At 38.3% G+C, this 17,825-nt stretch overlaps 1 protein-coding gene across 1 annotated transcript; it reads right to left on the bottom strand.

The window, feature by feature from the left end:
• Positions 1-11,290: 11,290 nt before the first annotated feature.
• LOC116166504 lies at positions 11,291-12,004 on the bottom strand. The gene is made up of 4 exons (XM_031481475.1): positions 11,944-12,004; positions 11,725-11,898; positions 11,529-11,681; positions 11,291-11,478 (listed from the first exon to the last, which is right to left on the bottom strand). Exons 1-4 carry the CDS (start codon positions 11,989-11,991, stop codon positions 11,314-11,316), a joined length of 540 nt encoding a protein of 179 aa, XP_031337335.1. The 5' UTR covers positions 11,992-12,004; the 3' UTR covers positions 11,291-11,313.
• Positions 12,005-17,825: the final 5,821 nt, after the last annotated feature.

Raw genomic sequence — 17,825 nt, forward strand, 5'->3', positions numbered from 1 at the left:
TTTCCCGAGAAATTTTGGTGCAGTCGATTTTTGGAAAAAAGGAAGGTTATACACTGCCTTTTTTTTGCCTCGAAGAAAAAATTGTCTCAGATCGTCCTGAGAAAAAATTTTTCTTATAGAATGTGGCCTGTAGAATCCATAATTTCAAACAGTTCCAAGATTGGGCTACTAGTTCAAAAGTTACAGCCCTTTGAATTTTTTTTCGAAATTGGTTTCTAGTCTATACCTTTTGATTGAGAAGTCTGATCGAAAAAGTTCGAATTGTTTTGGATTCTACGCACCAAAATTAATAAGAAAAAGTGTTTTCCCGAGAAATTTTGGTGCAGTCGATTTTTGGTAAAAAAGGAAGGTAATACACTGCCTTTTTTTGAGGCCCCGAAAAAAAAATTGTCTCAGATCGACCCGGAAAAAAATTTTCTTATAGAATGTGGCCTGTAGAATCCATAATTTCAAACAGTTCCAAGATTGGGCTACTAGTTCAAAAGTTACAGCCCTTTGAATTTTCTTTCGAAATTGGTTTCTAGTCTATAACTTTTGATTGAGAGGTCTGATCGAAAAAGTACGAATTGTTTTGGATTCTACGCACCAAAATTAATAAGAAAAAGTGTTTTCCCGAGAAATTTTGGTGCAGTCGATTTTTGGTAAAAAAGGAAGGTTATACACTGCCTTTTTTTGAGTTCCGAAAAAAAATTGTTTAAGATCGACCCGGAAAAAAAATTTGTCTGATAGAATGTGGCCTGTAGAATCCATAATTTCAAACAGTTCCAAGATTGGGCTACTAGTTCAAAAGTTACAGCCCTTTGAATTTTTTTTCGAAATTGGTTTCTAGTCTATATGTAGTGTATTTCTCTTTTTAGGTACTAAGCAGTCATGATGAATTATGGTGGGTATTAAAATTTGGTATAATCCAGTGTCACATTTATTATTTATTATCTATTATTTATTATTTATTATTTATTATTTATTATTTATTATTTATTATTTATTATTTATTATTTATTATTTATTATTTATTATTTATTATTTATTATTTATTATTTATTATTTATTATTTATTATTTATTATTTATTATTTATTATTTATTATTTATTATTTATTATTTATTATTTATTATTTATTATTTATTATTTATTATTTATCATTTATCATTTAACTGGTACTTGTTAGACGGACACATAATATACAAGGCAGTTAGAGTTACCCAAGCATGAGTACAGGAAAAATGCGATCCATTCAACAAATTCCCGATACGCGTTATAATCGATCCGCATCGGAGTACCATTAGAGGACCATTTACCTCTTTTTTATATCGAGATTAAAACCAAATAAGAACAAATACTATCATTTCAAGCCGTGTAGGTAAACACAATGGCCAATAAATTTGAATTAAAATTACTCGTAAACGCGTATTTACTGAACCAAAAAACCATTTTCATATAATTTCGAATAATAGCAGGAAGGGTGTGTAGAAAATCTGTTGTCTTCATTATTATTTTAATTTTGATGCACACGTCCGTTTTGAAACCACTATTATTTTCGTGTATCGGTCTCTTCTTTCGGGGCCGTGAAAAAAAAGGAGCGACGAGGTAAAACCCTTTCATTGGTCGACTACGTTTCCTATTGCTGTAATTAGCGCGGGTAATTTGAACTCGAGATTGCCGCGCCTGTGTGGATTAAGTACGTTAATTGCGTTTCAAAAGAACGAGCTTCTGCACTAATATTTTGACTCTTATTCTAACATTGCTAATTTTAAACAAATTCTGATTTATAATTCATCGAAAATTAGCCGTAAATTCAGATCCAGATTAATGAATCAAAAAAATCTCTGTGGTTTTGAAATATACAGTTATAAACCATTTTTCGAAAGGGAAACAAATTCTAATTCCTGTTAGTCTTCAATCGTTCGCAGACGCGTTAACACGTATCATTATCAATTTTATCTAAAGTTTCCGCGGTTATAGTGATCTTATATAAAACTGGGCATCTTTCGCGTGTGAATATTTAGCCCTGGGACGTATCACTAACGTTATTTGTACAGAACGTTATTTTTCCCATACTAAATAATGCAAAATAACGTTTTTGGCACGTTAAGTTTCTGATTGAGTAGGGAAAAATAAGGAATTTCAACAGCGACATCTAAGTAAACGTTATATGTAAGTACGGAACCTTTTTAGAGCATTTCCACAAAAAAAATTCGTCCGTCTGTCTGTTCCTACGGCCGTTCGGTCGCTACTAGTTCTTGTTCTACTTGCTTCGCATTTGGTTCGTTATGGTATCGTTAGCTGCCCTTCCAACCAATATCGACGTGTTTCCTTACGAGTCTGTTTCGTTTTCGCTGGGCCACCCTGTATAATGTTAGACAATTTTCACACCTGCAGTATTTCGTATTACTGCTGTTTTTTAACGAAAATATTGCTTCTCTTCGAGGACAAGAGAATTTATTTACATAAAAACGATTGCGCAATATCAAATTTGTTAAATCCTAGGCAGTTTTCACGGAACGCCACTTGAAAGTCATCGAGGATTTTCCGTGGGAATTTTTTCGTTCTAATCTGCGATTTTTTTCACAAAGGGTTCGTTTAATTAAGGAAGTATTTTTAGGCAAACCGATTTTCATATTAATAAAAGGAAGTCTAATTGCGGTTGTTGTTTTTGGTTTGTACTTAATCGTTATCAAAGTGAAACAATTACACCCACGCGATTAATAGTATCGATCCGTAATAAATATCTCTAATCAACGTTATTTTAGCCGGAAGAAAAAAAAACGACGTGAACCGCTAGCGTGGGCCGGTTATGGAATTAGATCGAACTTCAATTCGAGAAGCCGTCAAATCGTGAAATCTTTAGATTTGGTATTTGATTCTTCCTATGGCCCTCGGGGTTTGCAGATAGTTTCTATAAGAGGTTAAACGGGTCACGTGCCTCTTTCTGATACTGAAAATATCGACTTTGTCAAAAATGTGTGGATTTTGAGATTTTAAAATACTTGAGTTTTCTTCCATTATATCTAAAACGTGTAAAATAATTTTAATTAATCTTCAAAAAATTCCTTTAACGGAAGCTAACGCCGTATTTTCCAAAATCCCGTACGACGTATTGTTCTCTGTTGTTTTTTGTAAAGGCTTTTCAATAATATTTTAACAACACTGTCTAGTTAGGTAGGTACATCATTTAGCCTGAATTCTTCACTCGATTCTTATCAATAAACAAAATCAGTTCATGCAAATAAAGGTCGATTCCTTTAGGAATATCAAAATTACTTCGAACAAAGTTCCGTATGTAAATTCCTAAAAATAACCGATTCGAGCCGAAAATTGTAAAAAGTAAAACTCGAAATCGCGATTATGCACAGGAATAAAATGCCAATGTTCCGCCGTGTTGATATTAATAACATGCACGGATTAACGGACTTTAAATTTCCTGTCGTCTGCCGGCGTATACAAAGCTGTCACTGAACTTTAAGAAACTTACCTTTAATTAGCCGTTACGGTTAACGATCCGAAAAAAACTCTCAATGTCAATTTATTTAATCGCGTTTTTTATTTGAAAGGCGGTTCTCTGATTCGAAAATGTTCTTTCGCGTATATTTTACCACTTGAAAATAAAGCGGCTTTGCTACGAATCAGAATTTTTCTCGTCCCATAATTTTCTGAACGCAACGACCTGGACTAGTTTAAACCTGCATTTTTGTCACGTGTCCGCCTTTAAATGGAACGGACCGAAACTTCGAAAAGGTTCAAAGGGGGGGGGGGATTCCATGCCCAGTGTTTACCTTCAAAACGTGTAAAAAATAGTAGGATTACGATGGCCCTCCTTGAATAATGATCACATAAATACTAAATGTTTAACAATTTAAGGGGGAGACCCACACCGGGGGGCCTGGGGGGTATGGAGTATCTAAATCCCGCTATATCTTTATAAATGTATAAATATGTTGTGTTCATTTTCCATTGTATGACGATTGTAAGCTCTTTTTGTACTGCCTGCACATGAAATAAATATTATTATTATTATTATTATTACATATTATGGAATACCCCCCCCCCCCCCCCCCCAGCCACATATAGATACATTCCAAGAACGAAATATTCCGTGAATCTCCCTCGCGAATTTTTATTGGAATTTCTAGAGCTCTTCTATGTCGGAACGTATGAATACCTGTGTGTGGCTGTAGGTATTCCATACCCCCTCCCCCCAGGCTCCTACGAATTTTTATTGGAATTCCGAGAGTTCTTCCTTCTTAGAACGTATGTATACCTGTGCGTGGCTGGGGGGGTGTTCCATACCCCCAGACCCTTCGGACTTAGATTCCCCCGAAATTAACAAACATGCAGAACTCTTGCGATCATTTTTCAGGGAGGGCTTTCAAATTTTTTTTGCCTCAAAGGTATTCCATATCCCCTACATCCTCTGTTACAGTGTTGTCCTCCAAAACGTGAAAAAAATAATACGATTTCGATGGCCCCCCTTGAATAATGATCACGAAAGTACTTAATGTTTAACAATTTAAGAGAGAGTCTCACACCGGGGGGCCTAATACCCCCCAACCACATATAGATACATTCCAACAACGAAATATTCCGCGAATCTCCCTCACGAATTTTTATTGGAATTCCCAGAGCTCTTCTTTCTTGGAACGTATGTATTCCTGTGTGTGGCGAGGGGGGGGGTATTCCATACCCAGTGTTTACCTTCAAAATGTGTAAAAAATAGTAGGATTACGAACATTACGATGGCCCTCCTTGAATAATGATTACATAGGTACTAAATGTTTAACAATTTAAGGGGGAGTCCTACACCGGGGGGCCTGGGGGGTATGGAATACCCCCCAGCCACATATAGATACATTCCAACAACGAAATATTCCGTGAATCTCCCTCACGAATTTTTATTGGAATTCCCAGAGCTCTTCTTTCTTGGAACGTATGTATACCTGTGTGACGAGGGGGGGGGTATTCCATACCCAGTGTTTACCTTCAAAATGTGTAAAAAATAGTAGGATTACGAACATTACGATGGCCCTCCTTGAATAATGATTACATAGGTACTAAATGTTTAACAATTTAAGGGGGAGTCCTACACCGGGGGGCCTGGGGGGTATGGAATACCCCCCAGCCACATATAGATACATTCCAACAACGAAATATTCCGTGAATCTCCCTCACGAATTTTTATTGGAATTCCCAGAGCTCTTCTTTCTTGGAACGTATGTATACCTGTGTGTGACGAGGGGGGGGGGGTATTCCATACCCAGTGTTTACCTTCAAAATGTGTAAAAAATAGTAGGATTACGAACATTACGATGGCCCTCCTTGAATAATGATTACATAAGTACTAAATGTTTAAAAATTTAAGGGGGAGTCCCACACCGAGGGGCCTGGGGGGTATGGAATACCCCCCAGCCACATGTAGATACATTCCAACAACGAAACATTCCGTGAATCTCCCTCGCGAATTTTTATTGGAATTTCGAGAGCTCTTCTATGTCGGAACGTATGTATACCTGTGCGTGGCTAGGGGGTGTTCCATACCCCCCAGACCCTTCGGACTTAGACTCCCCCGAAATTAACAAACATTCAGAACTCTTGCGATCATTTTTCAGGGAGGGATTTCGAACTTTTTTTGCCTGAAAGGTATTCCATATCCCCTACATCCTCTGTTGCAGTGTTGTCCTCCAAAACGTGAAAAAAATAATACGATTTCGATGGCCCCCCTTGAATAATTAGCACGAAAGTACTAAATGTTTAACAATTTAAGGGAGAGTCTCACACCGGGGGGCCTGGGGGTATGGAATACCCCCCAGCCACATGTAGATACATTCCAACAACGAAATATTCCGTGAATCTTCTTCACGAATTTTTATTGGAATCCCAGAGCTCTTCTTTCTTGGAACGTATGTATACCTATGTGTGGCGAGGGGGGGGGGGTATTCCATGCCCAGTGTTTACCTTCAAAACGTGTAACAAAATAGTAGGATTACGATGGCCCCCCTTGAATAATGACCACATAAGTATTAAATGTTTAACAATTTAAGGGACAGTCCCACACCGGGGGGCCTGGGGGGTATGGAATACCCCCCAGCCACATATAGATACATTCCCAGAACGAAATATTCCGTGAATCTCCCTCACGAATTTTTATTGGAACTCCTAGAGCTCTTCTATGTCGGAACGTATAAATACCTGTGTGTGGCTGGGGGTATTCCATACCCCCTCCCCCCAGACTTCCACGAATTTTTATTGGAATTCCGAGAGTTCTTTCTTCTTGGAACGTATGTATACCTGTGTGTGACTGGGGGGTGTTCCATACCCCCCAGACCCGTCGGACTTAGACTCCCCCGAAATTAACAAACATTCAGAACTCTTGCGATCATTTTTCAGGGAAGGTCTGAAAGGTATTCCATATCTTCTACATTCTCTGTTGCAGTTGTTGTCTTCCAAAACGTGTAGAGATTCCTTATCACCGTTGTGGTTGTTTTTCAGTAAGAATCTTCATTTTTACGAACACCTGGTGTTAATTTTCATGGACTCCTTCGAAAAATGATGCGGGTTATGTGGTACTTGCACTATACGTTTTGAGGGTTATGGAACTCCCCAGTATTTCAATACCTCCTAGGAAAACGATTCTCTTCCATATACTACAACGTATATTTTTTAAAGCATTCGGTAGATGTTGATATTTTGGGCAACTCCGTCGAGGAGGGGGTGGGGCTTTTTCTAATTATGGGTCCAGCATAAATGTACGATGAAAGGCACTATACGATCTACCACGATATATATCTACTTCGGAATCTCGGAGTAAGGAATATACTGCGGAAGACTATGGAATATACTACTGTAGGTTTTCTATAGAGTTCTCTAAGATTTTGTTACGTATTGCATCACTGAATGTACTACGTTATCCAGTAAGAATCTGTTTTAAATAAATTCTATACAGTATAGGCTCTAATGGCATTATTTACTACACTGACCAACAGACGGGGTCTATTCTGTATATTGTCGTTAACAAACGATATCGTAATGGTAACGACTTTATCTTGGAAGCATCACTGTTATATTGTTATACAAAATAGAGAAAGTCGTTACCGAACGATAACCGCTGTGTAACGACATCGTTACGTATTAGAGAACAGGACCATTAATTCAGTTCATATCGTTGAAACATTTAAATTAATTTTATGACTATTGCGGTAATTATACATATATGACGACGATTTTTGCTGGGTCCTGAAGAGACGGGAATTTCCCCGGTATCTCGTTTGTCCGATCCGACCCTGCGTAAACCATTTGACCTCATCAAATTTATTGGTAATAAAAACATTCAGAACAAGCTCCTCGTCGTATAATTTTCATCAATTGTGATCAATTTCAAGAACGAGAGGAGGAAATAAATTTCGAATCGCCGGCTGGCGTTACAATCGGTTCCCGTATCAACTTCGAACAAATGCGCGCCCCCGCAATTAATAGTATCATTTTTTAATCATTCCATATACGAAATTAATTATGCCGTACGTCCAATTAAGTCCGTTTCCAACAACAAATCTCGAGGTTTTATAAATATCACCAAATCACTTATAGCAATAATTGCGGAAATAAACAAACAATTGAACTTATTATCGTTCCCAGCACTCGCCTGATAGTGTATAAAATAATCGTGTACGTTTTTTTTTTCTGCCGGTTACCATTAATTATTATAATTGCGCGTTAATTTCCACCAATGCCGCATATTTGAAAATCGTAGCGGCCGCCGCTGAGAGAGAAACAAAAAAAAATATCTTCGGTCGAAAACAATAGCGCAATTTATAATCCAAAAACCGGCGGTAATAATAATAATATGAGAAATGGAGGATATAAAAAAAAGGGTACCATAATTCTTTATAATTTTTTTTCCCAATATCTATTCAGGTTTCGAATCTTTGAACCGAATTCGGTTTTATTTCTTTTTTCTAAATGAATATCGCTTATCTGATCGAAAAGATAATTAGTATGTATTGAAATTTCAAGTCATCTTTTAGATATTTATCGTTATTTAGATTTGAGTTGTTTCTTCTATCCGTTCCTTTTTAATTATTAGAAATTCGTTGTATGATTTACGTTTTCGATCCGCTTTATATTCGATGTCTGACATTACGATCTGGATTACTGTCATAGAATTTTTCGAAATTAATCGAGAGCATTTCTGTGCTCCTAATTACTGTCGTAAAAGCAAAGAATACTTAATTACTCTTTGGTAAAAGCTTGGTATCAAGGAAATGAGCGGCGTTTTTGGTCCTTCTATTCCAGATATAACTAGAAGTAAATCACTTCTGAACTCCTGATTGCGTAACTGGTACAACTAAATACCAATGGAAACGATGATCAGGATCACGGTAAATGAGGGTGCTTAGGTGCTCCTGATGTGTAAGGCCAAACTGACAATCGTACCTCTTTTATGAAGAGAAATTAATACCGAGAAGAACTAAAACCCAAATATGATCTCCTGATACCTTTGATCTATAGGTAAACGAAAGGTGTGTGTATTAAAAGTATTAAAGTGTTTACGAGAAAATAATACACGTCAGGTATGATACGCCTTTTAGAATGTTCCGCTAATCCTCTAAAACTAAAACAACAGTAGGTACCGCTTCAGTTTTCCTCTCAAATCTGCCTAAAGCTCTAAAATTCCCGTCATTTTCCTCTTAAGCTGATAAAAACTACCCCAAGTGCTCAAAAAATTCTTCCCCTCAAGTCTTCCTAAACATTTTCTCGATCCTGCTTTACCAACCAAAGTAAAATGGGTTATTGCCCTAGCTTCGTGTGGTTAGTATCATAAAATTGGTTCTTAACCAATCCCCCCCCCCCCAGATCATTTTTGGAAAGAGGCCATAAAAACTAACACCAGGAGCGCCTAGACTATGGAATAGCAGTCCCTTGTGAAACACTACTAGAACAGCCTTTAGGGCTGAGTATATTGAAGAAGAGCCTCACCGGGGGGGGGGTATGGAATACCCCTCAGTATACGAAGTTCTTTTGATTGTTTGATTGGAAGAGAAAATTGAATCGAATACCCCTCACCGAAGTACGTTTTCATGTCCTACAACTATCACAAGTACTTCGTTTACCCCAGACCCCCCGGTGCTACATTCTGCCTCAAAAATTTGGAAAGGGGCCATAAAAAGTAACACCAGGAGCGCCTGGAGTATGTAATAGATACACTGCCTTTTTTTGAGCCCCGAAAAAAAAATTGTCTCAGATCGACCCAGAAAAACAATTTTCTTATAGAATGTGGCCTGTAGAATCCCTAATTTCAAACAGTTCCAAGATTGGGCTACTAGTTCAAAAGCTACAGCCCTTTGAATTTTTTTTCGAAATTGGTTTCTACTCTATAACTTTTGATTGAGAAGTCTGATCGAAAAAGTACGAATTGTTTTGGATTCTACGCACCAAAATTAATAAGAAAAAAGTGTTTTCCCGAGAAATTTTGGTGCAGTCGATTTTTTGTAAAAAAGGAAGGTATAACACTGCCTTTTTTTGAGGCTCGAAAAAAAAATTGTCTCAGATCGACCTGGAAAAAAATTTTCTTTTAGAATGTGGCCTGTAGAATCCATAATTTCAAACAGTTCCAAGATTGGGCTACTAGTTCAAAAGTTACAGCCCTTTGAATTTTCTTTCGAAATTGGTTTCTAGTCTATAACTTTTGATTGAGAAGTCTGATCGAAAAAGTACGAATTGTTTTGGATTCTACGCACCAAAATTAATAAGAAAAAGTGTTTTCCCGAGAAATTTTGGTGTAGTCGATTTTTGGTAAAAAAGGAAGGTTATACACTGCCTTTTTTTGAGCCCCGAAAAAAAAATTGTCTCAGATCGACCCGGAAAAAAAATTTTCTTATAGAATGTGGCCTGTAGAATCCATAATTTCAAACAGTTCCAAGATTGGGCTACTAGTTCAAAAGTTACAGCCCTTTGAATTTTTTTTCGAAATTGGTTTCTAGTCTATAACTTTTGATTGAGAAGTCTGATCAAAAAAGTACGAATTGTTTTGGATTCTACGCACCAAAATTAATAAGAAAAAGTGTTTTCCCGAGAAATTTTGGTGCAGTCGATTTTTGGTAAAAAAGGAAGGTAAAACACTGCCTTTTTTTGAGCCCCAAAAAAAAAAAATTGTCTCAGATCGACCCGGAAAAAAAATTTGCTTATAGAATGTGGCCTGTAGAATCCATAATTTCAAACAGTTCCAAGATCGGGCTACTAGTTCAAAAGTTACAGCCCTTTGAATTTTTTTTCGAAATTGGTTTCTAGTCTATAACTTTTGATTGAGAAGTCTGATCGAAAAAGTACGAATAGTTTTGGATTCTACGCACCAAAATTAATAGGAAAAAGTGTTTTCCCGAGAAAATTTGGTGCAGTCGATTTTTGTCAAAAAAGGAAGGTTATACTATGCCCTTTTTTGAGGCCCGAAATAAAAATTGTCTCAGATCGACCCGGAAAAAAATTTTCTTATAGAATGTGGCCTGTAGAATCCATAATTTCAAACAGTTCCAAGATTGGGTTACTAGTTCAAAAGTTACAGCCCTTTGAATTTTTTTTCGAAATTGGTTTCTAGTCTATAACTTTTGATTGAAAAGTCTGATCGAAAAAGTACGAATTGTTTTGGATTCTACGCACCAAAATTAATAAGAAAAAGTGTTTTCCCGAGAAATTTTGGTGCAGTCGATTTTTGGTAAAAAAGGAAGGTAATAAACTGCCTTTTTTTGAGCCCTGAAGAAAAATTCTCAGATCGACCAGGAAAAAAAATTTTCTTATAGAATGTGGCCTGTAGAATCCATAATTTCAAACAGTTCCAAGATTGGGCTACTAGTTCAAAAGTTACAGCCCTTTGAATTTTTTTTTCGAAATTGGTTTCTAGTCTATAACTTTTGATTGAGAAGTCTGATCGAAAAAGTACGAATTGATTTGGATTCTACGCACCCAAATTAATAAAAAAAGTGTTTTCCCGAGAAATTTTGGTGTAGTCGATTTTTGGTAAAAAAGGAAGGTTATACACTGCCTTTTTTTGAGCCCCGACAAAAAAATTGTCTCAGATCGACCCGGAAAAAAATTTTCTTATAGAATGTGGCCTGTAGAATCCATAATTTCAAACAGTTCCAAGTTTGGGCTACTAGTTCAAAAGTTACAGCCCTTTGAATTTTTTTCGAAATTGGTTTCTAGTCTATAACTTTTGATTGAGTGTAATAATGTGCCATACTCCAAAGTGCTCCAATTTCATCATCAAAACATTTAATGCGAACATCTACTAGCAATTACAGTCACACAAGTGCTTTATAGTTAAGTTAATTAGTTTCTGCCTTTGGCAACCAGAGAACCATACCAATTGGTAATACCAACGAACCAGTGGCCATCATTGACATGCACAGTTATAGACAGCTTGTACTTCCCGAGAGGTAAGAAGGGAGGAAACTTGTCCTGCTCGATTGGATAATATCTCAGATATAATAAACCCTGAAACAGGTTCGCCTAAATTTCTCAGTGACATACGTAACGTCTCTTACGCCCGGAAATGGACATCCCCTAAAATTTGAGTACTGAACTATGGAGCTTAAACCGAACATATTTCTCTTGAGCTGATCGCATAAATCTATCGTGATATTGAACGGAATGATGCGATACGCACCGCTGGCGAATCTGTAAAACTTGAAGTCCATCTACAAGCACAAGTTACTGAAGATTTCCACAGCGAATTATCACCATTATATTGTTCTTAAGTGGGGAGGTCACGAAACCGGAGGCATTTAGGACCTTCATCTTCATACTTTTGTTGTAGTAGACCGCTTGGATATTCGGGCGGAGCAAAAAGGAATTGTTATGATCCTGTACTTCCATCCGATCGTGCACGATATCGTACCGATCCTGGTAGAATTGCTGAAAGGCGCAGTTTCAGCAGGACGGAGCACCGATTGAACTTACCGCAAGCACGAATGCGATGGAGGCAAATATTAGAAACGCGGCGTACATCTTTCTAATCAGATCGTTGCGTTACATGGTCTATATAAGCCTAACCTTCGTCATCCGCAATTAAAAAGTAATTCGCACCACAATGGACTAGTTACCTCCAAACATTGGAGGGGGAGGGCATGGTGTAATTTGGTCGATTGCTGATACCACAACAGGAGGGGAAGACATCATTTTTCAGAATTAATCATCGATTCTTTCATGTCCCCCCCCCCCCCGGGGGGGGGGGGCTGTAAGCCCTCCACCGTACGGAGAACACGATCTCATCATTCTTCCCCGACAACTGTCATGAGAATCATGAGGCCTAAACAGTTCCCTTGCTATTTCCAGAAAGAATACCATCAGGTGGTCGGAAGGGGGGGGGGGTTATGGTATGTAAAATGAATCCCTTTCCAGTCGAAAACTTCTTTGTCGTCAAATATTATAATTGATTTTGCTTAGAATTTGAAAACGTTTGGTTTTGTTTTCTATTTGCCACACTAATTAAGTGCCGCATTGGCCTCAACTTATTAACTTTCATCTGTTCCCTGCCCCGGGATAGGCCTCGACAAGGCAATTTCTGTGGGGGTCTCGAGATAAAACCGCGATCTATAGAAAGGAAGTGGATAACGGGCGTAATCAAATCGAAGTATATCAAAAAATTTTTCGTGACGAGCGCAGGAGGAGGGACCGCGAGAGGGCGAGGGGGGAAAAATTTATTGTTACGATCTTCCGAGTTTTAGTTGTTCTCACGGATGTTTTAAAGGAAACTGGCATAAAACAAACGCTCTTTAGCTTGTAATAGGCTGGTAGGATAAGAAAGCCATAGGCTATGCTATATTTATGGCGACTATAAATCTAGTTTTTCGAAAAGCTCGGTCTACCACACCTATGTTATACCGGCGAACATATAAATTTACCTGATATCCCACATAAGTATATATATTCCGATATATACCGAAGCAACTGGTTATACTTAAATTATATCAAAATTGCCTTTCAAATTGTTGCTCGTATAATTTATCATTAGCCGTTATGAGTTATTATTTGGGTATATTATAATTGGGTTCGTTATTTAAGGTAGAATTCGACCGATTTTGATTTTTTTTGTTTTCCGTATCGAGGATTGTTCAAATTTATAACGCGCTGGTGGCGGCCAGCATGTATCTTTTATAACCCTTTATAAAGATAACGACGATTTTAATGTGAGACGTATTAAACGAACTGATTAGTTTAATTAAATGTTTTCTCTTTAAAGTTAATATTTATCAGAAATCGTAAATTAGTACCGTTTTTAATTAAACTTGTTTTATTGACGCTTTCCAGTTTGATTGTCCGGCGTTTTAATCGCTAACGCCGTTTGAAGGCCGTTTTCCATCTTAATTTGACCTACTACCTTTCATATTTTCAACCTTTCCCCTTTCATTTCGCAAACCACGAAATCTGAAATGAAAAGAAGACGAAAAAAAAACAAAGGCGAAGAATATGAAAAAAAAGATAAAAGAAATAATAAGGGTTAGAAAACAAAAAAGGAAACGAAAACAATAATGAAGGCTACTATATTAAATAATCTACTAAAAGAAGAGGAAGAAAAAGGTGAAGACAACAAATATCAGAACGGAATTGAAAGAGGAGGGGGAAAAACGTACAAAAGCACTTTAGTAATAGAGAAAGGAGAACAAAGAAGAATAGAAAAGAAAACGCATTGAATTAGACAAAAAAACATATGAAGGAGGAACGTGAAGAAAAGGACAGAAAAGATGATGACTTATAAAAAGGAGTTTCAGAAGAGCTCTAAGAAGAAGGCAAAGGCGCAGGAGAAGATACAGGAGGAGGAAAAACCCAATGAAAAGGTGAAGATTATGCAGCAGATGATAAAGATGACTCAGTGCATGACTTAGATAAAAAGAGAACGCAAAGAAGACAAACAAGAGATAACGAAGGAGAAAAAGAGTAGAAAAGTAAGACAGATAATAATGCAATAAATAAAGCCACAACACAATATACCAAAAAAGACGTAGAAACAGGCAAAAAAGAGGGACACAATGAGGATGGAGGCAAGAATGAAGATGATCCCGAACAAGTGAAATGACAAAGATGAAGAATATAACGACGTAGAAGAAAAACCCTGCGAGAAAGATGAAAATGCAAATAGAAGATAATGAAGAAGATGGTAAAGGCCAGGATGATGGCCAAAGGATGGAAGACACAAAGAAATAAAACAAAAAGGGACCTAGAGGGAAAGAAGACAAATGAAAAGATAAATACGAAAGCTAAGGAAACGCGGGAACACAAGGAGATGGCGAACAAGAATAGGATAATGAAAACCATTAAAGAACCGCACAAGAAATGACGAGAGAGAGGAACAAGTAACATGAGATAAAGGTGAACACCACAGAGAGGAGTACGGAGAAGGCAAAAGAGGTATCGTCAAGTAGCAACGATAACAAAAAGAGAGGATAGATACGTTGACGAACAAGGGGACGAAAGAAAATGAAGCAGAAAAAGGTCAGAAAAGGGAAGTGAGAAGGAGACGCATAAAAATACAAGGGAAAGGAAAATTAAGAATAAACCAAAGAAAAAAGCTAAGGGAAACAAGAAGAAACACAGGGAACAGACACACGAAAAAAGATGTCGCCAGGAAGAAGACCAAGAAAACAAAGAACATAAGACAAAATGTAGGACTCCATTTCTTCATTACTTGATTAATTAAGCTGCCAACTAATTAATAGACTAACTTTATACGTGCACTAATAAATCCAAAAAGGATTAAGTGATAAAGTAGATGGAGAAGGCGAAAAAAATTCTTAGGAGGACAAGGAGAAAAATACGAAACCAAAATGTAGAATAAAATCGAGCAAAAGAAGAAGATAATGTAGAAAATAAAAGAAGGACGGAGGCGCAGAAGAAGTGTAACAAGAACGAAGAGGTGGAAAGTGGAAGACGATCAAGATGAAAGCAAAGAACAAGTGAGTCGGGGACGAAGACGAAGACAAAAAAAAGAGACAACGACGAAGACGAAGAACAATACTAAGTAAAATAAGAAGGAAAAAGCAAAATAAACGAGCCAAAAAAGGCAATAGAAGAGGATCTAAAAGAAGACGTAGAAGGAAGCATAGAAAAACAACAAAAAAGTGACACGCAAACGAAGAAAAGAAAAGGACAAATCTGAAAGATTACAATCCGGAAAGCTGTCGGAGTGGAATGGAGAGAATACCTACCATACGATAATCCCCTGCACAAAAACACTAGAATCCATTCTCCACAGACTCTTGGTGGAGTTATGTTGGATACGTTTAGGGGAATAATGTAGAACCGGGGGGTGTGCGGGGTATGGAATCTTGTGACAGTTGCAGAGAAGTACATTCAATGTTCGCTTCCCTATAATTATCACAAGAACTTCGTATACTGGGGGGTATGAAACGGTGATGTTCTTCCCCATCACATTCCGTTCTAAGGGCTATTCTGGTACTTTTTCTACAAGGGACTAGTATTCCATACCCCACGAGCTCCTGGTGTTAGGTTTATGGCTCTTTTCCAAAAATGATAGCGTATATTGTATGTGTTCTTTACATTTTGGGGAAGAATGTAGAACCAGGGCGACTGGGGGGGTATGCATACATACAATATACGCTATCATTTCTGGAAAAGAGCCATAGACCTAACACCAGGAGCTCGTGGGATATGGAATACTAGTTCCCTTGAAAAAATACTACCAGAACAGCCCTTAGAACTGATTGTGATGGGGAAGAATCTTACCGGAGTGTCTGGGGGGGATGGAATACCCCAGTATACGAAGTTCTTGTGATAATTACAGGTAAGAGAACATTGAATCGAATATCTCTCATGGAGGAACGTGTTAATGTACTTCCCTGCAACTGTCACAAGATATTCGTATACTGGGGGGTATTCCATACCCCCCAGACCCCCCGGTAAGGTTCTTCCCCATCGCAATCCGTCTAAGGGCTGTTCTGGTAGTCTTTCTTCAAGGGAACTAGTATTCCATACCCCACGAGCTTCTGGTGTTAGGTTTATGGCTCTTTTCCAAAAATGATAGCGTATATTGTATGTGTTCTTTACATTTTGGGGAAGAATGTGGAACCGGGGGGTCTGGGGGGTATGGAATACCCCCCAGTATACGAACATCTTGTGACAGTTGCAGAGATAAACATTAAATCGTTCTTCCATGAGGAGTATTCGATTCAGTGTTCCGTTCCCTATAATTATCATAAGAACTTCATATGCTGGCAGACCCCCCGGTAAGGTTCTTCCCCATCGCAATCCGTCCTAAGGGCTGGTCTGGTAGTCTTTCTTCAAGGGAACTAGTATTCCATACCCCACGAGCTCCTGGTGTTAGGTTTATGGCTCTTTTCCAAAAATGATAGCGTATATTGTATGTGTTCTTTACATTTTGGGGAAGAATGTGGAACCGGGGGGTCTGGGGGGTATGGAATACCCCCCAGTATACGAACATCTTGTGACAGTTGCAGGGATAAACATTAAATCGTTCTTCCATGAGGAGTATTCGATTCAGTGTTCCGTTCCCTATAATTATCATAAGAACTTCGTATACTGGGGGGTATTCCATACCCCCCAGACCCCCCGGTAAGGTTCTTCCCCATCGCAATCCGTCCTAAGGGCTGTTCTGGTAGTCTTTCTTCAAGGGAACTAGTATTCCATACCCCACGAGCTTCTGGTGTTAGGTTTATGGCTCTTTTCCAAAAATGATAGCGTATATTGTATGTGTTCTTTACATTTTGGGGAAGAATGTGGAACCGGGGGGTCTGGGGGGTATGGAATACCCCCCAGTATACGAACATCTTGTGACAGTTGCAGGGATAAACATTAAATCGTTCTTCCATGAGGAGTATTCGATTCAGTGTTCCGTTCCCTATAATTATCATAAGAACTTCATATGTTGGGGGGTATTCCATCCCCCCCAGACCCCCCGGTAAGGTTCTTCCCCATCGCAATCCGTCCTAAGGGCTGGTCTGGTAGTCTTTCTTCAAGGGAACTAGTATTCCATACCCCACGAGCTCCTGGTGTTTGGTTTATGGCTCTTTTCCAAAAATGATAGCGTATATTGTATGTGTTCTTTACATTTTGGGGAAGAATGTGGAACCGGGGGGTCTGGGGGGTATGGAATACCCCCCAGTATACGAACATCTTGTGACAGTTGCAGGGATAAACATTAAATCGTTCTTCCATGAGGAGTATTCGATTCAGTGTTCCGTTCCCTATAATTATCATGAGAACTTCGTATACTGGGGGGTATTCCATACCCCCCAGACCCCCCGGTGATGTTTTCCCTCATCACACTCCGTCCTAAGGGTTGTTCTGGTAGTCTTTCTTCAAGGGAACTAGTATTCCATACCCCACGAGCTCCTGGTGTTAGGTTTATGGCTCTTTTCCAAAAATGATAGCGTATATTGTATGTGTTCTTTACATTTTGGGGAAGAATGTGGAACCGGGGGGTCTGGGGGGTATGGAAAACCCCCCAGTATACGAACATCTTGTGACAGTTGCAGGGAAGATCATTAAAACGTCCTCCAGGAGGGATACTCGATTCAATGTTCGCTGCCTTATAATTATCACAAGAACTTCGTATACTGGGAGGTATTCCAGGGAGTATTACACTCCAGATCCATACGTCTCCAGTATATGAAGATCTTTTAATAGTTCTAGGGAACAGAAGATTAAAGCGTTCTTCTATGGGAGGTTTTTGATTCTATCATAAGGTCTTGGTGTGAGAAAAATTACAGTTCTTTGCATTCCATAAAGCGGAGACAAGAAAATGACAAGGACGGGGAATAACTAGACAAATGTAGTGAAAGGTAAGGAAGATCAATAACTCTTAA

This window comes from Photinus pyralis, unplaced genomic scaffold (genome assembly GCF_008802855.1).
Source record: "Photinus pyralis isolate 1611_PpyrPB1 unplaced genomic scaffold, Ppyr1.3 Ppyr1.4_LG3b, whole genome shotgun sequence".
Classification (NCBI taxonomy): Eukaryota; Metazoa; Arthropoda; class Insecta; order Coleoptera; family Lampyridae; genus Photinus; species Photinus pyralis.

Excerpts from the sequence above, each read along its gene's own strand:
- LOC116166504 (XM_031481475.1), bottom strand. The coding sequence starts at position 11,991 with ATGTACGCCGCGTTTCTAATATTTGCCTCCATCGCATTCGTGCTTGCG. Across the intron at positions 11,899-11,943 it reads CCATCGCATTCGTGCTTGCG|CAATTCTACCAGGATCGGTA; the intron begins GTAAGTTCAATC and ends TGCGCCTTTCAG. Across the intron at positions 11,479-11,528 it reads GGGGATGTCCATTTCCGGGC|GGTTTATTATATCTGAGATA; the intron begins GTAAGAGACGTT and ends AACCTGTTTCAG.